At 51.7% G+C, this 23,381-nt stretch overlaps 1 protein-coding gene and 1 long non-coding RNA gene across 3 annotated transcripts; one reads left to right on the forward strand and one right to left on the reverse strand.

Annotated features, from left to right (window-relative positions):
- The first annotated feature begins 1,302 nt into the window (after positions 1-1,302).
- LOC135975568 (P-selectin-like) lies at positions 1,303-22,449 on the forward strand. Of its 2 annotated transcripts, none has more exons than XM_065566885.1 (6): positions 1,303-1,458; positions 9,245-9,335; positions 12,407-12,796; positions 14,280-14,387; positions 17,380-17,700; positions 20,979-22,449. In XM_065566885.1, exons 1-6 carry the CDS (start codon positions 1,456-1,458, stop codon positions 20,999-21,001), a joined length of 936 nt encoding a protein of 311 aa, XP_065422957.1. In that variant the 5' UTR covers positions 1,303-1,455; the 3' UTR covers positions 21,002-22,449. The 2 variants fall into 2 exon arrangements, with proteins under 2 accessions (XP_065422957.1, XP_065422956.1); XM_065566884.1 differs by lacking the exon at positions 1,303-1,458 and adding an exon at positions 7,854-7,982.
- LOC135975569 (uncharacterized) lies at positions 2,875-7,951 on the reverse strand. The gene is made up of 2 exons (XR_010592485.1): positions 7,819-7,951; positions 2,875-4,254 (listed from the first exon to the last, which is right to left on the reverse strand). It is a non-coding gene; the product is annotated as an uncharacterized LOC135975569 (long non-coding RNA).
- Positions 22,450-23,381: the final 932 nt, after the last annotated feature.

Consider the following 23,381-nt stretch of genomic DNA (forward strand, 5'->3'; position numbering starts at 1 on the left):
ACCCAGGTGCAGCCTCCAGGGCCAAGGTGAAAGCAGTGATCCTTTGCAGAAGGGGGAATGGGACACCTGTTTCATAGTTCCTGTCCTGAGGATGGGAGGTGCCCCAGAATGACTGCAGGATGGAGTTACCGATGGTGCAGCGACAGAAGGAGCAGCTGTCTGCAGAACATCAGGCCACTGGGGAGGAGAGGGGTGGCCTGATCCTGATGGTCATGAGCTCGAGGGAGAGCTAGAGACACTGCGTGCAGAGACCTCGAAAGCCTGGAGAAGATTGACTGAAACGAAGACTGGCGTTAAGGAGTGTGGGGCACTTGGGGAATATGGCTATATGACTATGATAGATGGAGTCTATTTTGGGTTGGGAGCAGTCCAGATGGGGCCTCACAAGTAAGGGAAAAGGCAGGTTTTTGTGGAAGGGCGGGGAGGTATGTCACTTTGTGGCTGGCACCTGGAACTGCAGTAGTCCTGCACCCCTGTTGGGCCAATGAAGGGGCCAGGCAGCACCGGGGGCTATAAGGGGCAAAGGACATTCCTGAGAGGGAGGAGCTGTGAGGAGGAACTGGCTGAGGGAGACTGGGGTAGGAAATGACAGGAAGCATCTGCCAGAGTCCCTGAGATGCAGAAAGTGAGCTGAGAAACTGTCTTGATTTTGTTCCAGTTTGGGACTAAACTGCGTCAGAGCCTGGGTGTGGCCGTGAGCCCTTGGCAAGCTGGGGAGAAGCCCGGCCCTGCGACGGTTCCCCTTCCATTGACCGATTTATGGAAATATTGGACACTGAGGTTGATGAATGGGGCATATTTGTATAGTTTAGGAGAACCTTTCTTCTTTGATGGGGGTATTGGTTTTCATAACCATTTGTCTCCATAACGAGTGGCACTGGTGGTGATACTGGGAAACTGAAGTGTCTAAGAGAATTGCTTGTGTGACTTGTGGTTAGCCAGTGAGGTGAGACCAAAGTCCTCTTTGGCTGGCTGGTTTGGTTTGCCTTAGAGGTGGAAAATCCCCAGCCTTGGGCTGTGACTGCCCTGATTTAGCAATTTGTCCTGAATTGGCACTCTCAGTTGGGTCCCGCCAGAACCGCATTGTTACAACTCACTATACCAATCATGCATTGGTTTCCTAACCACTGGGCTAAGGGATATATTGACAGAGGATCCCTCGGTTTCAGCTGTCGTATTCTGGATCAATACCAGATCATTGGAGCAGGGGACTGGGCCCTGGATTTCTCACCTCCCAGCTCAGTCCCTACCCACCAGGCTTCACAGTCACGCTCTCTGGCCCAATGAATCTTCGAGCTGTGACTCGGTGCAGGGGGAGGAATAGGGAAGGGATGCAGTGAGGTTCTGCACACTTAAAAGGAAGTGCTGCAAGACACAGCCAAGCAGAGGGACGGTTTAAGCTGTCTCCGGTCCAGGGATTGAGCGAGAGGGGAGGCTGGCAGGTCGGCACTGGAGATGGTAGGTCTAGCACCTTCTTCTACCTGGGGACGTGGCTGGCTTCACCGGCGCAGTGTTTAGGAAGGAGGGAGGCAGGCAGAGGAGCTGCTGCTCACAAGGGAGAGCTACAAGCTGGCTCCTTAGCGACAGCCCCCACCCTCCGCCCCAGACACCTCTGAGTGTGGGGACAGGGGACAGTGCCAGGAACAGAGACCCCAAATGGCCCCCAGAGCAGGACCCTGCATGGGCAGCAGGGACGATGCCCTGACAGTGCCCCAAGACCCCTGCAGAAGGAAACTCGAGGTGGTGAGGGGGGCTGAGTTCTCTCCTGTGCTCAACTCGCCAAGATTAATTGAAATGAGACCACCCAGCTTCAACCAGCAGAGCCCCACTGCCCAGCCCTGAGCTGTCAGGGAACCCCCTCCTCCCCTCCACTGCCCCACCCTGAGGTGTCAGGGGAACCCCCTCCTCCCCACCGCTGCCCAGCCCTGAGCTGTCAGGGTGCCCCCTCCCCCCTCCACTTCCCAGCCCTGAGCTGTCAGGTTAGCCCCCTCCCCCCCGCCGCTGTCCAATCTTAGCAGTCAGGGGAGCCCCCACCCCACCACCCAGCCCTGAGCTGCCCAGGGAGCCCTCCCCCAACCCTGCTGCCCAGCCCTGAGTAGCCAGAGAGAGCGCCCTGCTGCCCAGCCCTGAGCTGAGGAGAGCCCCCCTGCACTCCCACCCAGCCCTGAGCTGCCCAGGGAGAGCCCCCCTGCCACTGCCCCGCCCTGAGTTGCCAAGGGAGCCCCCCCGCTGCCCATCTGAACTGAAGCGAGCCCCCTCATGAACCCCTCCCCCAGCCCTGAGCTGCCAGGGGAGCCCCCTCTGCTGCACAGTCCTGACTTGCCATGGGGAGCCCCTCCCCACACTGGTCAGCCCTTAATGCTCAGGGAGAACCCCCCATTGCCCAGCCCTGAGTGGCCAGGGAGAGAACCCCTCCCCACCCCACAGCCCAGCCCTGAGCCGATAAGGACAGCTCCCCCACCCCCATGCTGTGCAATTGGGATTTCCCTCAGTCACCTGAGCTGGGAGGCTCTCTCCCCCAGCAAACCCATGAATATCCCCTGCACATCAGCTCGAGATCCCGACCTGGGAAGCAGAGCTAAAGGTTAAACACATGGGGGGGCTCTTCCCCGCTTTCCCTTCCCTTCCTTTCTGCCTTCCCTCCAGAGCTCCTACACTAATGACTTTACTGAATGCTAGCCAATGGCTCCCTGTGCCCCCCAATTCCAGCCAGGTGGCTGGTACAGCCGGGCTTTGTGGGCGTCACTAGGAAGAGCTGGCGCACGGGCGGTGGAATAGCAGCAACCCCAGTGTTGCCTGCCCAGAACTGGGCCCGAGATGGCAAACAAGGGGTTCGTCGCCCAGTGTGCTTGGCACCAATAAAGACACCGAGGGGAGAAAGCAAGCCAAGTTTATTTCAGAGCTCTGAAATGGCACTAGGAGACCAGCATGTCTCAAATCCAGTGCAACAAATACAAACAACTTTTACCTTTTATACTCCAAACTGTTTGCATACATCTCTTTGTCTGGCTGTTCCCCCTTCCCCCTCCCTTCCAGACAACTGGTACAATAAGCTCTACATAAGCTTGTGAGAACTTTCCCAGTCTTTGCGACCTTGAGTTAGATGCCTGCAAACGAACTACCCCGCTTCTTATCTCTATTATTTCTGCTAGTGTGAGTGAAACTGCAGCCATCTGCTAAAAAGCTGACATTACATTTCTGCTTCAGCCTACTTCAGAGCCTGTCAGCAGTTAGCAGAGAAGTAGGTGAGAGTTCCCAAGATGGAGTCACTGTGGTTCACAGACCCAGAGCAAAAGAGCTTCACTGGCACTTTTGGCCTTCCACTCTCCCGAGTTACCTGGTAGCTATGCCTAGTGGACCCCAACAATCCCTCCTTTGAGAACACTCAACAAACCTTTGTCAGAGTTTTCTCATACTCTAAAGACAGAATGCGATTAAGCTCCATGCAATCAGGATTATCAATGAGAGGGTATAAGGGAACTTCTGGGGTATGGGAGGTACAAATCTGACGTATGAGCAGTTTACAGTAAACGAGCAAAAGAACAAGAACAAAACATACCACAACACCTGTGAGCAAGATGCGAACAATGTTTCCCCCTATATCCCCTAGTTCTCCTAAACCAGGTATCCAACCCCAAAGGGAATCCAAAATAGTGGGTTCTCTTTCCTGGGCCTTCCACTGGTTAAAGGCCCGTTCAGCTGACAAGATGTGCTTGTTAATGTCCTGTGAAAACTCTGGGACATAGGTATAACACTCTTCTCCAATAAGGGCACAGACAATTACAACAACCCAACTGCCCAGAAGATAAGAAGAATTGTTGACACTAAACAAGTCAAAAAATAACAAGACCAAATACATTGGCCAGGTCGGCCTTCTGTGAGAAAATAAAACCAATGCTCAGGGTTCTCGCGGGGAGCATGCTGTGACTGTTCAGAAAGATCACAACGCATTCCCAGTGACCCTTACTGTCTTTTGAATAACCGCTTAAGTCCCAAATCGTCGTTAGCAGTCTTCTCCGTAGGCTGGACAGTCCACTGTTTAGGAGTGGGCACTGCTTTCAGTCGAGAGTGATGAATCCAGTTCTTGTGTCCTTCGACCTTTCCGCTGTATGGGTGACAAGCAGGACGGTGTGGGGTCCCTTCCACTTCTCTTGGAGAGGCTCGTCCTTCCAGGTTCGCACGAGAACGGAGTCACCAGGCTGCAGGGAGTGGACCGGAGTATCCAGCAGAAGAGGCTGTGAATCTTTGGTATACCTGTGAAGAGAAGAGAGAACAGCAGACAGAGCACATGTACAGAGACAAGAAACCACACCTCACTTCCCATTTCCCTGCCAGAACTGGGGTACCATTCATAGGCCATGCTCTTCCAAACATAATCTCGAAGGGACTAAGCCCTATCCTACCCTTAGGGAGAGCACGAATGCGAAGTAACACAAGGGGCAAGGCATCAGGCCACTTAAGAGAGGCCTCCTGACAGACCTTTGAGAGGTGTCGCTTGAGTGTCTGATTTGTGCGTTCCACTACTCCACTGGCTTGTGGTCGCCAGGGTGTGTGGAGTTTCCAGGGGATTTGCAGAGCACTTGATATCTTTTGAATAATTTGAGATGTGAAGTGTGTTCCATTATCAGATTCCATCCACTGAGGAAGGCCAAAGCGAGGAATGATTTCCTTGACAAACTTAAGAGCCACTGTTTTGGCAGTGTTGTTGCGACATGGGTAGGCTTCAGGCCATCCGCAGAATCGATCCACTAAGACGAGAAGGTACCTATAACCCTTGGGTTCTGGGAAACTCAGTAAAGTCTATTTGCCACACTAATCCTGGGCCTGGGGTAGGTTCCAGGGTGGCTGGTACTGCTACTCCTGGTCGAGGGTTATTCTTTTGGCAGATTAAACATTCAGCTTGTACCTGTGATGCTAGGGGTTTAAGTCCAGAGGTTAGAAAATATTTATTCATAAGCTGGGTAAGAGCCTCTCTGCCTGCGTGTGTGGTCTGATGCAGTTTCTGCAACACTGGTCGAATCAAGCCCTTGGGCAGGAGGATTTTTCCCTCTGTGGAATAAAGCCATCCCTCCTTTTCCTGGAGACTGAGCCTGTCAGCCAGGTTTCTGTCCTCTTGGGAGTACTGAGGGGCTGCAAGCTCACCCACTGATGGGATGAGGGCATGCATTTGGGCATTCTCCTCAGTTGCTGATTTCAGGGTAGCAGCTTGTTTAGCTTCCCTGTCTGCTCTGGCATTGCCCTTGGTTACATCTTGATCTTCCCTTGGATGGGCTTTGCAATGCACCACTGCTACTGCTGAGGGGAGTTGTACTGCTTCTAAAAGCCGGAGAATTTGAGACCCATGCTTGACCGGAGAGCCTTGGGCTGTTAGCATTCCCCTTTGCTTCCACAGACCAGCGTGAGCATGCAATACCCCAAAAGCATACTTCGAGTCAGTAAAGATATTAACCCGTTTGTCTTTTGCCAGCTCGAGTGCACGAGTCAGGGCCACTAGTTCAGCAAGCTGGGCAGATGTTCCTGCCGGTAAACTCTCAGCTTCCACGGTATCATGAAGAGACACAATAGCATAACCAGCCCTCCCATGCCCATCCACAACACTACTTCCATCTGTATACCATTCCAAGTCAGCATTTGGGAGTGGCTGATCTTTCAGATCTGGGCGGCTAGAATACTGAACATCTATGATTTCTAAACAGTCATGTTCCTGCTTTTCTGTCTCTGGTAGCAGGGTAGCTGGATTAAGGGAGGGACAGATCTGTAGGGTGACTTCAGGATTCTCTAACAGCTTCCCCTGGTACCGAGCAACCCGAACCTATGTGAGCCAAAGACCACCCTTAGTATCCAGCAAGGCTTGAACCATATGGGGAGTATACACTTGCACAGTTCCTCCCAGTGTTAGTTTTTCAGCTTCCCCAAGCACTAGAGCAGTAGCTGCGACCGCCCTCAAACAGGCTGGCCATCCCTTTGAAACTTGATCCAGTTGTTTAGAAAAGTATGCCACAGGACGCTTCCAGGCACCTAATAGCTGGGTAAGCATTCCCAAAGCTACCCCTTTTCGTTCATGCACATACAGTTGGAACGGCTTAGATATATCGGGCAAACCCAGGGCTGGAGCTTCCATTAGCTTCCTTTTCAAGATTTTAAATGCCCTGTCCGCTTCTGGGGACCAGTGAAAGGGGTCATGATCTGCTCCCTTAACACATTCATACAGAGGTTTAGCCCACAGTCCAAACTCTGGAATCCATATTCTGCAAAAACCTGCCATGCCCAGGAATGCCCTAAGCCGTTTACGGTTGCTGGGGATGGGAACTTGGCAGATAGCCTCCTTCCTTTCGTTTGAGAGCTGTCTCTCTCCCTGCCTGATGTGAAATCCCAGATATTGAACCTCTGAAAGAGCAATTTGGGCTTTGCTTTGAGATACCCTGTATCCTCGCAGTCCAATAAAGTTTAGGAGACTCACAGTAGCTCTGAGACAAGGGATTAGACCCACAGCAGCAATCAACAAGTCATCTACATATTGCAGCAGGAGGGCTCTGTCTGAATTATCCCACTCCTCCAAGTCTCTGGCCAAAGCCTGTCCAAACAGAGTGGGGGAATTTTTAAATCCTTGAGCCAATACTGTCCAACAAAGCTGCTTTTTAACCCTTCGTTGTCCTCATTATGCCTTGCAGTATTTTGCAGATCTCACAGTTGCTTGGGCACATTCAGGCCCCCCTTTCTCTTGGTTGTCAGCCAAGTCTTGGCTGTGAACAATGTCCTTGGATGAGCCAGCATGACTGAGTTTGCTAGCTGTATTTTCCTCTCAGTTAATTCATTCTGTGCTTTTTCCTCTTCCTTTCTCGCTTCTTCTAACTTACAAAGGAACCTTCCACTCTTCACTCATACACCTTTTCTCCAACCATTAACACATACACATTGCCATCATATACCTTTCCAGTAACATAACTTCTGTACAGAGCTTTGAAGCAACAAACCAGGACGGGCACACTCACTTCTGAGGATTCCACTCTGTACAACCTCTAGTGTCCAATAGCTTTTCTTTTTAAACCTTAAATGCCTTCTCTGTCTTCATCCCTAGCCTTAGCTATAACCCGATTCCACTCCACTTCAGACAACAGGGTTCTCATAAGTATATTACAATCATCCCAGTCAGGCTTATGGCTAGCTAGACACCCTTCAAAGATAGAAATGAACTTGCTTGGATTCGTTGAAAATTCTCCTGCCTCTGCCTTAAAAGCAGCCAGATGTACAGGGTTAAAAGGTACATGCGAGTAGACAGACATTATCTGAGCTGGCCGTTCCTGAGTTCCTGGATGGGCTACCACACTCTCAGTAATCAATGGATACAATCCCACGGGGGGTGGGGAGGGGTGGTACTCTCTGAAGCCTGTGGGGGTGGAGGAGCCGAAGGGGACACCGATTCTGGCATTACAACAGTGGGAGGGTTCTGGGGTTTAGCAGCCGTTACTACCGAGCCTGTCAGAGTCAAATGGCACTTGAGCAAAATATCAGTCCTATTTCTTAACACCATGAACGTATACGCATAGAGATGTTCATTCCATTTACCTGTTCTCTGACAGAACAAAAGCAATTGAAGGATCGTGTTGTAATTAAGTGATCCTTCCGGTGGCCACCTTTCTTGGCGCTCTAGCTGGTACTGAGGCCAATCAACTGTACAGAACCTTTTCAATTTACCAGAATGCATTCTAAGGGTGTACACTGTACCCTGCCGGCTGTACTCTGTCCCTGCCCCATACCAAGGGAGACACTGGGCGTCCCCAGGTCAAGACAGATAAGTCCCCACTGGACTGTTCCTACCTTATCCAAGGGTCCGGTTCTGCACCATCACCGTTGCCTATCAACGGGACCGGTTCCCCACCGTCGCCCGCAGCTGCTTCTCCACTGTCTGTGTGCGTTGCACCGTTGTGCCCTCCGGGGTCGAGCAAACCACATCTCTGCCAAGGCCCCCGATGAAGTCACCGGTGAGTGCTCTGGGCGTCGGTCGTCGTCGTAATCCGTCGGCCACCAGGAGGGATCCGGGCAAGGCTAAATTTCAGCCTTGAGCCCCACGTTGGGCACCAAAACTGTTGCTTGCCCAGAACTGGGCCCGAGATGGCAAACAGGGGGTTCGTCACCCGGTGTGCTTAGCACCAATAAAGACACCGAGGGGAGAAAGCCTACTTCAGAGCCTGTAAGCAGTTAGCATAGAAGTAGGTGAGAGTTCCCAAGATGGAGTCACTGTGGTTCACAGACCCAGAGCAAAGGAGCTTCATCGGCACTTTTGGCCTTCCACTCTCCCGAGTTACCAGGTAGCTATGCCTAGTGGACCCCAACACCAGCATGAGGATTGGTTGGGAAAGTGGAGATGGGCTACCAGAGACGGCCTCATTCAAAGCCTCCCTGCCAGCCAAAAGACAGCATGGAGCCTCTCTGGCCTGGGAGGCTGCTTGAGGAGCCAGCCAGCCACCCCCGGGAAGCTGAGATCTGGATGAGAGGCGCAGCCAGGCCTTGCCACACCACCAGCCTAGCTTCACTGGTTCAGACCACACCCCTCCTTTCCCCCAGATCTCTGGCAAGGCTGGGCTCAGCCCCTGTTGGTAAGATGCCAGAGGGTACATCTGCACTGTGCTTTACACCCACAGCAGTGCGTCTCCCAGCCCAGGTTCGCAGAGCTCACACTATGGCCCTACACACAGCTGTGTAGACATTCGGGCTGGGGCAGGATCCTGCCCTCTGAAGCCCAGGGAGAGGAGGGGCCTGCTGGCGCAGCTTGCAGCATTTCAGGTTTAGACCCAGGGACGGTTCCCATTGTTTCTAATTCTAATATAACTCTATTACACTGGAATATTGCTCCGACTGACTGAGCTGCTCAGCTGTTTATCTGATTTATGGACAAAAACTGCCTCCATCCTCTGAGCTGAACTCATGACACTGACCGACAACATCTCACACTCCTACTCACGTTCTCCCGGACGTTCATTAACAACCTGTTGTGGAGATGATGTTGCTAAATCGAATCACTTGCCTTAAATTCCAACTATTCCTTCTTCCCCTGTGGAGGCTGGCAGCTCTTCCCTCTGAGAGTCTGCATTTTATCTGCATGGTAAATGGGAGCTAATCAGAGACAGTGTCTGTGTCAGCCAGGTGTGTCCAAGTGTCTGTTTCAGCTCAGTGTGTAAATATGCCTGGACCTGCCTGCTGTGAAGCACAGAGGGGTTTATGGACATGTTTTTCTGACCCCCAGGGCAGCGCCGGAGGACTCTGCTCCAGTCCAAGGGCTTGGGGATGTGGCTGGAATGTCACCCGACTCCTGTGCTTTGCTGCCATTAGCTGGGGTAAGCCTTCCTGCAGCTCTTTGATGGCCTGCCGCTGCCCCTGCGAGGGGAGAATTCAGATGTATCCCTGGGAAATCCCTGAGAGGGGAGTGGCATTGTTGTGGCACAATCAGTCACTCCTGGTCTGCTCAGGGACATTTCACTGCCAGGCCCATTGAAACTGTTTCATTTTGGCCACATTCCCACCTGGGGGTGATTAGGAGGAATAGGATTTAGGTCCCTAAATAATCTCTTCTCTTGGCTTTTGGCCCCTCCTGTATCCCAGAAAGCAGTAGAGTCCCTAGCAATTACCTGAGAGATACGGCCCCCTGAGGCTGAGGGAGCCAGGCGCTTCCACCCTAGTTACAATGGAGAGGCCTTCACATGGGCCTGCACGGCTTCCCAAGACAGCTCACAGTTCCCCAGCCAGGCAGGGGCCGATGAACTCCTCCGTACAGGCGTGGTCCAGGCCAGCCCTCCCCTCTGCAAGTGCTTCCCTGGACCTGCTGACTGCATTGAGAAAGTCCCAATCCCATTTCCAGCACCGGCACCAGCAGCAGTGCGAGTTTTGGTGCAGACAGAGTGCAGGGGGTTGGCACCTGTCGTGGATTAGAGGGTCTGGGCCATGCCCCAGCCTTTAAACCAGACCCTGGGAGTAACCCCTTTAGTGTGCCAGACTTCCAAGGGCAGGCCACGTGACTATTACTGCAGGCCTGGGCCTTCGGACTCCAGCTCCCCTGTTTCTCACATAGTGACAGGTTTCAGAGTAGCAGCTGTGTTAGTCTGTATTCGCAAAAAGAACAGGAGTATTTGTGGCACCTTAGAAATTAACAAATTTATTTGAGCATAAGCTTTCGTGGGCTACAGCCCACTTCATCAGATGCATAGAATGGAACATATAGTAAGAAGATATATATACATACAGAGAACATGAAAAGGTGGGAGTTGCCCTACCAATTCTAAGAGGCTAATTAATTTTTTTACAATGTGGTAGGCGTGTCGGGACAATGCCACGTCTGGTTTCCGCCTTAGGGCTCTGAACCGCCGACGGGCATGCTCAGGTGTTAGCCCCATTCTAATTCTGGTCTTTTGTTTAAAATGTTCGTAGTCGTTCATGTGTTCTTTAGGCATTTCATCTGCCACCTCTGCTACAGCCTGGAATGGAACCCACAATTCCTGAGGTCTCTGTCAGCAAATAGCTGTGAAATCCCCTGGCAAAATGTGTGTCTCATCTCCCTCTAGTGCTGGCCCATAGGGAGTATGACAACCTGCTACTGCTATTGGCTCCTCTGTTCGCTCAAGTGGCCGAGGTCTGTGCACGGGATCTCAGGATTTTAACCCTGCTGCTGATCCATATTGGTGTCACTATGATGCCACGTGATGGATCTTCTGTTTTTTACAGTTTGCTTTTTAAAAAACGTGGGAAGTTAGACACCGCCCCCCCCGTCCAAACCTACTTTAAAAGAACATTGTTAACATTTCAAAGTCAAGCACTGATACCCTAGGGAATGCCAGAACCCTTGCCTCGCTGAGTGCACAGGATGGACCTACGCTAGGGAATGAACGCAGGTTGTACACTGAGAAAAGCTGTTGTCTGTAGGAGCCCTACCCCATCTGTTGCAGGAGCTGGAAGGTGTGATGAATGAGGCGGTGGTGGCAAGAAGAGAAAGGATGGTTTCAAGGGTAAGGCTGTTGACTGCCGCCCTGGAGAACTGGATTCTATCCCTGCCTCTACCCCAGAGTTCCCATGTGGTGCTGGGCAAGTCACTTAAACCAAACTTTTCCCAGGTGGCCACTGAATGTGTGTTCCTCACTTTCTGGGTGCTCAAATTGAGACCCTGGGGTCTGATTTGGAGAAGTGCTGAGCGCTCACAGCTGCAACTGAAGTCGATGGGAACAGTGCTCTGAACATAGTGCTTTAGAATGCTAAATACTCCAGAAAATCCGGTCCTCGGGGTCTCAAATGCAGATACACAATGTATATCCGCGGGTGCGGATATCTGTGGCTATAAAGCGGATCTCCACGGATTCGCAGGGCTCTAGTGACAGCGAGTGAGACCCACAGGGCCATGGCCAACGACTGGGCCAGGAACCGCAGCGGCGAAAGAAGCAGCACGTCGGGCTGTCATCGCAGGAGCCAGCACCCAGCCCAGGCAGCTCCTCCGGCATGGCTGTACCCCCTCCAGCCCTGCCCACCGGGGCGGGCACTAGACTGACTGGCAGCTGTCTCTGGTCACACTAGTGTGTGCAAGCGGTGTCTCCTGACCGGGAGCATGTGCACCTGTCTCGCTCGTTGTCACTAGAGCCCTGCATGTCTGCGGTATCTGCTTTAGATCCATGGATATCCGCATCTGTGGAGATAATTATGTATCCGCGCAGAGCTCTACTCAAATGGGACACCCAAAATTACTTCCGGCCTTAATCTCTCTGGTCCAGCTCCTCGAAGGTATTTAGGCACCTAACTTGCAATAAAGTCAATGACTGTTAGGTGCCTAAATACCTTTGAGAACCAGTGCCTCTATGCCTCTGTTCCCATCTGTGAAATGGGGCTAATACCCCCCCTCTCATCTCCCAGGGCTGTTGTGAGTATAAACTCATTCATGTCTGTGAAGCACTCAGATACTGGCATGATGAGCGCTATAGAAAAGCCTTTGGGGAAATGAATAATTCTGTTTTCAGAGCAGGATTTGTATAATGTGCAGTAAATAAGGCTGGGGCGGGGGGAGGAGCAGTCACACATTGACCAGTGAGGAGAAAACACACTATTGAATAGCTCCTCATTCAGTGAGCACCGTCCATCCTCTGCACCGAGTGAGGCAGAAGACCCATGGAAAAATAGTACATTATCATGCCATTAAAGACTATACCATTGTGCATGCGCACAAGGGGGCTGAACTCAGTTACATGGGCAACCTTAATAGTGGCATTTCCTAACGTTTGAGCGCTTGACTTTGCAACCTAAATAATGTTCTTTTAATGCAGTTCCTTTGTGTGTGATATAAGATATAGTCTGGTGTCACCCATCGATAGTCAACTCATAGCTCTGTCACTGACTGTCACACAACTTTGCCTGTTTTTACTCTTTCCAACAGTGCTAGTGACTCAGGTGGAAGTGGGAGCCTGGACCTACCATTATGGTAACAAATCTGATTACTCCTGGGAGCTGGCCAGAGACTTTTGCAGGTCATTCTACACTGACCTCGTAGCAATCCAGAACCAGGGGGAAATTGCTTATCTCAACAGTGTCTTACCCCGCCATAGAACATACTACTGGATTGGGCTACGAAAAATAAACAATGTCTGGACGTGGGTTGGCACCAACAAGGCCCTGACGAAGGAGGCTGAGAACTGGGCTAACAAGGAACCCAACAATAAAGGGAGGAACCTAGACTGTGTGGAGATTTACATAAAGAGGGATCGTGATGCTGGAAGATGGAATGATGAGAACTGCCAAAAGAAAAAGAGGGCGCTGTGTTACCAAGGTAACCACCCCACCACTGTCATTCTCTCTGGAAGTGTGGGTCTGTCTAACACGTGTAGGGCTGGGGAGAGTTGCTAGATTGACAGCTCTGGAGAATGAAGTCCCTAATTGTCCATAGAAGAGTGTCAATGGCCCGGCCGCCTCCCATGCCCCCTCGTGGTCTGAGGTTGCTCCGCAAGCCACTCTCGCCTCGCCTGGCTGGAGTCTTTCCCTACTGCCTGGAGTCTGTTCTCCCTGGCTCTCAGCCTTCTTCAGCCCTCTGGCTCGGGCTTCCTTCCAGGCCCAAACCCTGCCCCCGGTGAAGGGTTTCCTGCAGAAGCCTCCTGGCTTGTCTCTCCCTGAGCATCCCCCTTCTCTGAAGCTTCCTGCCACTTGTCCAGGGACATCAGCTGACCCCTGCTCAGCTGTGCCTACCTGGTAACTAGGGTTGGCTGGCCCCAGGCCTCTAGCCCTTAAAGGGCCAGACACGCGGTTACAAAGAGGTACTGTCTGGGCAGAGGAACATCACCCACCCACCCAGCTAGAGTGCCTCAACCCTCATGTGCAGGGTCAGTCGGTCTCCATGGCCCACCGAGTCCTGACTTCTCTACGGAGACAGCCACCAAGGGCCTGGTTAGTGCTAGCTGGTGTGAGGCGTTAGTGATATTGTCCCGTGGCCGGCAGCACAGATCTGCACCCGCTTTGCATGTTAGCTGCTATGTGTAACACCTGTGCCTGGGAGCACTCACTGCTCTCTGTGCCTCGCTGGTTCCTTTGGCTGGGGCGTTAAAGTCCTGCCTTCCACGTTCTCCCTCACAAATGGGCCACGCAGACGGGAGCTGAGCCTGGGCTCTCAATGAGTCTTGCTTTGATCCCTACATTCGTCTCCTCACAAAGTCCCGTTGTATATTGACATGCCAGGCGCTTGGTCCCAGGAGCAACTGTTCTGAGCCCTGGGGAGATGCAGTGGAGTCTCCTTGCCAAAGAGTTACTACCCTCTTCGGAGTGCAATCAGTACGGGGCGGTGGAGGGGGACAGGGAGGTCAAAGCACAGCCTGATAGCCAAACGTGGCACACACTGGCCTCTGATCAAAGCCTGGGTGTGTCCCCTGCAGGCCCAGCATGCAACGCTCCATCTCAATCCAGAGGGCAGCCTACCCGTCCAGGTCAGCGCTGTCCACAGGCAGCGCCTCTGGGTCCACGAGCAGTGTGACCATCTGTGCAAAGCAGCCACTGCCTCCAAGCTTCTGGCAAGGTGCCAATGCCACCTGGCTGGGCAAAGCTTGGGTGCCCAGGATGGTATCTAGGCCCCGAGTGCTCTTGCAGGGCCGGAGCCAAGGCCTTTGAAAGCAGGTTTTTAATCCATGACTTTAACAGGCTCTGACAGAATCCCGCAGTGAAGAAATGCAGCAGGGATGGAGTGCAGGATCCGGGCAGTGGGGTGGGGTCTGACTGGGCGCTAAGGAGTTGTTAGGGTGGATCCTAACCCAGCTGTATCTCTGCAGCGTTTTGCCAGCGTTCCTCCTGCAGCCAGCATGGCGAGTGCGTGGAGACCATCGGGAACTACACCTGTGATTGCTACCCTGGTTTCTACAGGCCTGAGTGTGAACACGGTAAGGGCAGTCGAACAGGGGCACTAGGGGAGGGAGCCCCGCTGCAGGGCCTGCTACAGTCACTGCATTTACTTTATGGAGGGTCCCAACTCCCCCTGAGGGCATACCTGGCTCTGTAGAGGGTCGTTGGGGAAGAAGGCCTCTGTCAGGACTTGCAGCTCCTCTGTGCTCGGGTCTGTAAATGGCCCTGGCAGTCCTGGACAGTCCTCGGCTCCCTCAGGGTCTGCAGCAGCCTCCCAGCTCTGTGGGTTTCTTGTCTTGGGTTGGCTGTAGGGTTCCGTTGTTGAAGCGGATGGTGGTGTCCAGGAAGTTGATGCTAGTGTGGGAGTGTTCCCCAGAGAGTTTAATGGCTGGGTAGGTGGTGGTTGTTGAAGTTGTGATGGAAATCTGTGTGGGAGTTTAAGCGTTGCATTTTACTGCGGTACTCCCGAGGAAGAGCTGGTCCAATAATAGCTATTCCCTCACTCACCTTGTCTCTAATATCCTGGGACTGACACAGCTACAGTGCACTCGACGTGATGGCATTTCTCTTGGTCTGTGACACGATAATTTGGAAGCCCGCAGCCCATCTATTCCCACATTTCAGAGAGAATTGAAGGCATCACTGGGCACAACTCTGTTGATATTGGGGAAAATCAGAAAACCCAAAGGGGGAAAAGTGGGGGACACATGGAGTGCCTGCTCCCTGTTTAGCAGAGTAACACCTTGGAGCAAAGCCACCTCTGTAACTGTCTAAATCAAAGAACCAGTTTGTGGCACCAATTAACACTTCCCAGTAGAAAAATATTCCCGTCTCATCTCTGCTCCTTCCCCCAGTAGAGTGTAACATGCTGACACTGGATGATTTATGTCCCGGGGAGGAAGAGGAGAAATAATAACAATGGGGAAAGGAGGAGGGGAAGTCAGACAGAGCCCCTGACATGGGGAGGATGGGGGACCTGGTCTGGGGATAATGCTGGAATGAGGATACAGCCAAAGCCCCAAGCATGCAGGGAGAATGGGGGACCCTGGAATGGTGGAAAGGGAGAGAATTAGGGCACAGAATGCTCCTGGCTTGGGGCAGAATTGGGGACTGTGGCATGGGGGGAGGTGGAAGAAATGGGGGAGACAGAGCTCCTGGCAAAAGGGTGGGGGCCAGGGACCTTGTGGGCGACAGAGGGATGCAAAGGGTCCCTGGTGCATGCAATGTACTTGACTTACAGAAGTAACAAAACATGGGCATCTCTCTAGTTTAGCCCCCGAAGAGTCCAACCCAAACCCACAAAGGGCCGAGCAGAGTCAGAATGAAGTTGTATGCTCAGTAATAGGTTGTTGTTGAATGTTTGCTTTGCAATAGTGCTTAGAGGCCTCAACCAACATGTGGGGCCGACTGTGCTAGGCCCTGTATACTAGAGCGGTTTCAGTTTGGGAGAAGTTTCATTGTTTCAGAATTGGCTTCATTCCAAACCAAGACGGATCAGGACTGCACCCGGGCCAGGGACCCGAGGGCTTCCAGAGTCCCAGAGGCCAGTTACAAGTAGAGCAGCCTGGGGAGTCACTGGCCCAGGACTCTAGAGGCCCTGGGATCTCCAGCCCGGGGCAGTCTGCATGGCGGAGCGACCCCAGAGCTGCACCCCTGGGAGCTGGTCCTGGAACTTCCAGGCTTCCAGCTCCATGACACGGACACTGGAAGCGCCAAGACCCCTGGCTCGAGCAGGGAGCCTAGCAGACAACAAGAGCCCCTAGAGACCTGGCTCTGCCACAGCATGGGGAGCCCACCCGCCCCGAGACTCGACTCCCGACTCCCCGAGCTGGGGCTCGCGGGACAGAAGAACATAAGAACGGCCAGACTGGGTCAGACCAAAGGTCCATCTAGCCCAGTGTCCTGTCTTCTGACAGTGGCCAGTGCCAGGTGCCCCAGAGGGAATGAACAGAACAGGCATCATCCAGTGATCCATCCCCTGTCGCTCATTCCCAGCCTCTGGCATCCCCATCCCCGCCCATCCTGGCTAATAGCCATTGATGGACCATCCTCCAGGCATTTATCTGGTTCTTTTTTGAACCCTGTGGATCTTGGAACACCAACAAAAACCACTGTGTGTTTTGACGAAAGTGGAGTCAAATCTGTAGTAGATTTGGTGAATCAGTTCTCGTCAGTGCATTGGCATTTTCAGTCTAAGCTAAGTTTTGCCAGAACATTTGCAATCAGCTCTACTGTACATGGACATAGTGCGAGAGCCCCTGAGCCAAAGAATTTACACTCTAAAGAGACAAGACAGACAAAGGGGGGAGATCGGGCAGATGTACTAACAGTAGATTGGGAAGTGAGACAGAGATTAAAGGACTAAATCCACACAGGGCTTTAGGCCCTTAAATCCAACATCTGGGGGCCATGGAGATCCTCAAAACCCCTGCTCAGCTGCCGCCTGGCCCTAGAGCTGCTGAAGTTTCCACCAGTAAAACCAGCGCTAAAGACTTGCTGACACTCTCTCGCTATCCTGTAAGCACAGGCCTGTCCAGAATAATGGTTGCACCCCAATCCTCACACCCCTGCCATTGCCAGCAGAAGGGCATCACTTCTCAGAACTGCCCATTCCACGTCCTTCAGGGAATCCCATTTTTCTGTAACAAAGGAGAATTGGCCACCCTCTCTCTTGCCCTGCATTGGGCTGGTGGAGGGAAATAGGTCTCAAGAAGGGTTTGAATGTGAGGAATTTGGCAGGCGTGTCAGGCGTACACAAGGTTCGGGTAAGATGTCACATTGCTGGAGGGGGTTTGTCTAGACTGAAGCTTCTGGGGTTACCTGCTCACTAAACAGAGCAGAAAAGTCTTGACATGCACAATACAGCTCTATATGGGGCCAAACGAAAGAACATCCGTTTAAACTCTTAACAAGCAGGGGAAACTAAATAGCAGGACTGGAGAGATTCATTTTGTACATCTGCCCTTGTCTGGTGGCACATTGAACTATTTCTCAATGAAGGTGCCATCATCTGTGTTTCTCTTTCTGCAGAAATTACCGACCTGATGGTGAATCAAACCCCAACCAGTGTCAGTGATTTCGAAGGCTCAGAACTTACCATGAATTGTACATTCAAGACAGTCAATAATCACAGCACCATGTATGTGCGATGGTATAACTATGGGACGGAGGCACTAAAGACAGAGCTGGTGAATGACAGCGATGTGATCACAACCCTGCATTTGGACAATGGGTTTGCCTCTCTCACTTTGAAGAATGCGAATTCATCTGATACAGGAACCTACGTGTGTGAGGTGGGGATCACAGCAAGGAACCTGTCTGTGTCAGGAGCCGGAACCCAGGTGACCATCAGTAAGTGTCAGCAGTCTCCTATGTGCTTCCTACTATGAGACCCAGATACTGTCTTTTCCCCACAGAGCGACGGAGCGGGAGCAGGGAAAGCCGTGCTGAGAGCAGTGCTTAATCTGTGCCAGGGCTTGCCAGGCTTGGCAATCCATAGCCCCGGCCCTCCTGGGCTTGCGGCATCAGTTATGAATGTAAAAAACAATTGCTGCTCTAAATTATGCCCAGCTCTGAGCTTCTTTATGACAGCGCCCAAAGACTGGGCCGGGCCTGGCCGGGCATAAAGGCGTCTGGAGCAACACTCGGTGCACCCGAGAATCTGTTCCTCTTTTCTACATCGGTTCTTTTACTGCCCTTTTCATCCTAGTATCTGAGGCCCAGATTTGCAAAGGTATTTAGGCACTGCTCCACTCAGCCCTGGAAGGCCTAAGTGACTTAGGAGCCTCTCTCATTGGAAGTCAATGGGGCACTAAGTCCCTTTTGAAAATGAAATGGAGGCTGCTAAGTCACGTAGACTTTGCTCCACTCAGCACTGCAATGTGTAAATACCTTTAAAAAATCTTGGGCTTGAGCAGCTTCCAGCCGTGCATCAAGCAATGTGACTAACATCTGCCAGGTGTGGTCCATTCTCTCGCTCATCCTCTCCCAAGAGGGGGAATTGTGTGTGCAGTGGAGCATTTAGAGTAGGGATTTTTTTTTAATGCATTTAACTGACACCCACAGCTAAACCTGATCCTTGTGTAAATACACATGTTCAGCAGTTGTCAACAGAATTACTGTTTTGAGGAGGTGGTGAAGGTTCTAGTTAGTGTTGCAATCCGGTGCCAGTTCCAAGCATCAGGAAGCAGTGTGGCATTTCAGCACTGCTGTGTGCTGACAGGGGTAAATGCTGATTTTGTAATGGCGACCACTGGCAAGGAGCTTTAGATAATTTGTACATTCCGAATTCCCCTGTTATTCTATTGTTATGTTAAGAGATACAAAGCTTGTAGGATTTCTGGTTTCCCTCCTCCCCTACTGAGCCAGTCCCTGTCCAGTTACAGATCCATCCCGCTAGCCTAGGTATGGAGTCCTATTTATCCTTTGGATTGGCAGGTGCAGAGTTAATGAAGCCATTTCCCCTTGGGATCAGGGGAATTGGGAGAGTTTTTGTGAGTCTAGGGTGGAAACTATTGATGGGGTCAGTTAGGGGAGCATTGCTCTCGGTAAGGGCTCTGGCCAGGTCTCTAGTGTCTTGCTCTGCTAGGGATTTCCTACTCCTGCGTCAGAGTCAGCGTGCTGGCTGGCCTCATGGGAAGGTTCCCCTAGGCAGAGGGCTGAACCCAGCCTGGTGACCCCACAGGTCCCAGCAGCTGGCATATGAAGAGGAACTTGCTGGCAAAAAGGGAGGCCAAGGAAACTGCCTGTGACACAGAAGGGGATGGGAAATTAAGGGCGGGGGGAGAAACAGTTTTTACGTCTTTAAACTGTCTCTGCCATCCCTTTATTTATCCATCAGTCTCTGTCCCTCCTTTAGAGGCAAATCTGTCCCTCTCTGTCCCTGCATCCCACACTGACAGGTTTTCTTGATTTCAGATAAAGGGAGTGTGACGGATTGGGTCACAGAAAATTCCTCAAGGCTGTCACTAGATGTGCTGGGATACCACTGAGAAGAACCACCCTCCCTCCCCCGCCAGACTTGGTTTCCCTCCACTCCTGTATTGCTGAGTTAGACACACCAGTCGGCTCCAGGACAGACCAAGAGGTTGGGCCACGCCTCCCTGCAGTTCACAGAAACTAAGATTCACTTAACCCAGGGGTTCTCAGTTAACAGGGACTTTCCCAACATCTAGTATTCAGTCTTTCTAGGAGCCTAAACCCCAAATAAATCTGTTTTACTCTGTATAAAGCTTATACAGGGTAAACTCATAAATTGTCTGCCCTCTATAAACAAAAGTGATTTTATTCAGTATAAAAAGTAGGATGTAAGTGGTTCCAAGTAATAACAGACAGAACAAAGTAAGTCACCAAGTAAAATAAAGCTAAACACGCAAGTCTAAGCCTAATACAGTAGGAAACTGAATACAGGTAAATCTCACCCTCAGAGACGGCCCAATAAGCTTCTTTCACAGACTAGACTCCTTCCTAGTCTGGGCCCAATCCTTTTGAAACCAACGCTATGGCTTATGGCCTGGGTCCAGCAATCACTCACACCCCTGTAGTTACAGTCCTTTGTTCCAATTTCTTTCAAGGATCTCTTCGGGGTGGAGAGGCCATCTCTTGAGCCAGCTGAAGACTAAATGGAGGGGTTTCCAAAGCCTTTTATATTCTCTCTCTTGTGGGCGGAAACCCCTTTGTTCTTCTATGCAAAATCACAGCATCAAGATGGAGTTTGTAGCCACCTGAGCAAGTCACATGTCCATGAATGATTCAGCTTTTTGCAGGCCGACACCATTGTTTACATCATAGTTTGAACATTCCCAGGAAAGCTCAGATGTGGATTGGCATCTCCCAAAGTCCATTGTCACTTAAGTGTTTCTTGATTGGGCACTCACTCAGAATAGTTCTTTCTCAAGAAGCTGATCAAATACTTCACTGATGCTACTTAGAATCAAACACATGGAGATACAAGTACATAGCCAATATTCATAACTTCAAATACAAAAATGATACACACATACAGACAGCATAATCATAACCAGTAAGTTACAACCTTTCTATACGAACACAGTTCATGTCAATAACATCACAGGGAGCAATGCCTCACACGTTGTTTTCGTCATCCGGATGGTTCTCGGGGCCCTTGTTATAATCTCGGCGGTGATGATTGTTGCAGAGTGCGTGATTTCAGAGAAGAGGGGTGAGAGAAATGTCTTCAGTGCAGTCACTGTGCAGAATCAGCCACAGAGCTTGAGTTACACATGAGGTCCTTCTGCCTTTTCCTTCTGGGCAACTTCCCAGTCCCAGTGCGTTGAAATTGAAAAGCTGTTTCAGACCCGGCTGGGACTGTTTCCTTGGCCTGTCTGTGCTGGTTTCTGTCTAACATTAAATCCGGGTATCTCAGAACTAGAAGCACAGAGTTTAGGTCTCCATCTTGTAAATGTTCCTGAAGGCCTTTACCGCTCAGGTCTCCCTTTCACAGCACCGATGATCTTTTCCTGTCGCTGCGTCTGTCCAACGAGCCCTGTTTATTTCTGGCTGGCTGGCTGGCATGCACGGAGCTAATGCAACCACTTGGACAAGTGTGATGCACGTACTGCAGGAGTATTCTTTAGGTTCTAACTTACTGAGTCTGATTTTTTCCACAGCTCCTGTCAATCAGACAAGATGAGGATCAGCTGTTATAGCGTACCCTTGGAGATGGAGCTCTCAGACACCTGTTACCCAGGCATTCCCCCCAACACCATGTTGACCATCCTGCCTGCCAGATTCTGCACCTGCAAATAAACCTTGAACTGAACGGAAGGGAGGGGAGGGGATGCTGGATAATTGGAAGGGAGTTCACAGGTGTTCAGAATAAAAAGACTCCTCTCTGACACCCTTTTTTGAGGCAGCAGAACCCGGTGATTGCTGATGGCTTAGGCAGTCTCACTGGCATCCGACCCATAGGAAAATATGAGACAAACATTTCTGTCACCTAAAGATTCCCCATTGTGCTACCTAGCAATCACTTTAGAGCAGGGGAGCAGAAACTATGGCCTGCGGGCCGGATCCGTCCCGTCAGGGCTTTCAATCCGGCCCGCAGGATTGCCAGCCCCATCGCGCAGCAGGGCTAAGGCAGGCTCCCTACCTGCCCTGGCCCTGCGCCGCTCCCGGAAGCAGCCGGCATCACTTCGCTGCAGCCCATAGGGGGGAGGGGGCAGAGGGCTCTGTGCGCTGCCCTCGCTTGCAGACACCGCCCACAGACACCGGGGAACCACGGCCAATGGGAGCTTTGTGGGTCGTACCCACAGGCAAGGGCAGCGCGTGGCAGAGTCGCCTGCCCCACCCCATCCCCAGGAGCCACTGCCAGACATGCCGGCTGCTGCCGGGAGCGGCACAGGGCCAGGGCATGCAGGGAGCCTGCCTTAGCCCCGCTGCGCACTGCTTCCACACCGGAGCCACCCGAGGTAAGTGGCACCGGGCCAGAACCCACATCCCAAACCCCTCCTGCACGCTGCACCCCAACTCCCTGCCTTGAGCCCCCTCCTGAACCCCAATCCCCTCCCCTGAGCCTCCTCCCGCACCCCCTCCTGCACCCAAACCCCCTGCTCTGAGTCCCCGCCTGCACCCCTCCTACACTCCAACCCCTTTCCCTGAGCACCTTCCTGCAAACCGCACCCGCACTCCCTCCCGTACCCCTACCCCATGCTCCAGCCATATAGTCATGGCCGTGCATACAATTTCCCCACCTAGCTGTGGCCCTCGGGCCAAAAAGTTTGCCTACCCCTGCTTGAGGCTCATGGAACCCTGGAAGTGAAGATGCTCAGAACAATGGCCCAAAACCCTCTTCCCTATAATTGGTTCAGCTGCTTGTCAGTCAAAGAGGAAATGGAAACATCTGCTGGGAATTGCTGTTCCGTGGGTTCAGACAGCCCCCTTGCTGACGTCAGCTGACGTACAGTTAAGTACCTGCTTAAGGGTTTGCAGGACTGAAGCCTCTATAAAGGACCATGTTTTTATAACTGTTTTTTTTAAATTGTTTTGTCACATGCTGCTCTCTAATAGTTAGATTGTTTTACACGCGACGCATAAGGCTATGCACTTCCAAAGTGTTTTAATAAAATTCTCATAACTCTGGCTATTCTTGATGTCCCTATAAATATGCTATCCTTTTTTGAATCTTCCTCTGCTCTTGCCCGCACTGATTGGGTGGAGGTAATCCTGATTGGGTAATCGTGATTGGGTGCAGGTAATCCTCAGAGAGAGGAGGAGGGTATAAATAAGACAATGGCTTCCCCAGATCCTGTCCTCTCCATCTTAACACATGGCGGCAAGAGTGTGTGAAAGACAAAGAACCAACATTAAAAAGTGTGGGGAGGGGAGAGCTGGAAAGCCTTCCAGTCAGTATGGCCTGCGGAAAGTTTTGGGGAGAGAGATCCCTTTTTGCTTTCAAATCTTATTCAGCTTGGTAAAATTTAGGAGTTAGGATACGACCACAATCTTTTCTTTTCTAACCAATGCTGACTTTTATGCCTATATCACTTAAAATCCCTCTCTGGTTAATAAGCTTGTTTCATTGTTTATCTAAGCCAGGGTGCTTTCGGCTGGAGTGTTTGGGGGATCTCTACTCACGTTAAAGGCTGGGGCATGTTCATCACCCTTTGATGGAATGACGGACTTTTAATAAGTTTACACCATTCGGGGGTAGGGGGGTCCTGAGCAGTACAAGATGCACAGTTCTGGGGTGCAAGGCTGGGCCTGAGGGATATATAGGTACCGCCCTGTGTCTATTCATGACTAGCTGGGCGGAGCATTCATGGATTCAGCTGGGCCTGACTTTGGATGCTGGTGGCTGTGAGTGAACAGAGCCTGGAGGGGTTCACTGTTCACTAGCAAAGCATTGTCAAAGATCTCCAGGCTAGTGAGCAATGGGGACACAGCGGTTCTACAGTCCAGCTTGGGCCCTAGGGCAGTGGTTCTCAAACTAGGGCTGCGGCTTGTTCAGGGAAATCCCCTGGTGGGCTGGGCCGGTTTGTTTACCTGCCGCGTCCACAGATTCAGTCGATCGT

This window comes from Chrysemys picta, chromosome 14, assembly GCF_011386835.1.
Source record: "Chrysemys picta bellii isolate R12L10 chromosome 14, ASM1138683v2, whole genome shotgun sequence".
Taxonomy (NCBI): domain Eukaryota; kingdom Metazoa; phylum Chordata; order Testudines; family Emydidae; genus Chrysemys; species Chrysemys picta.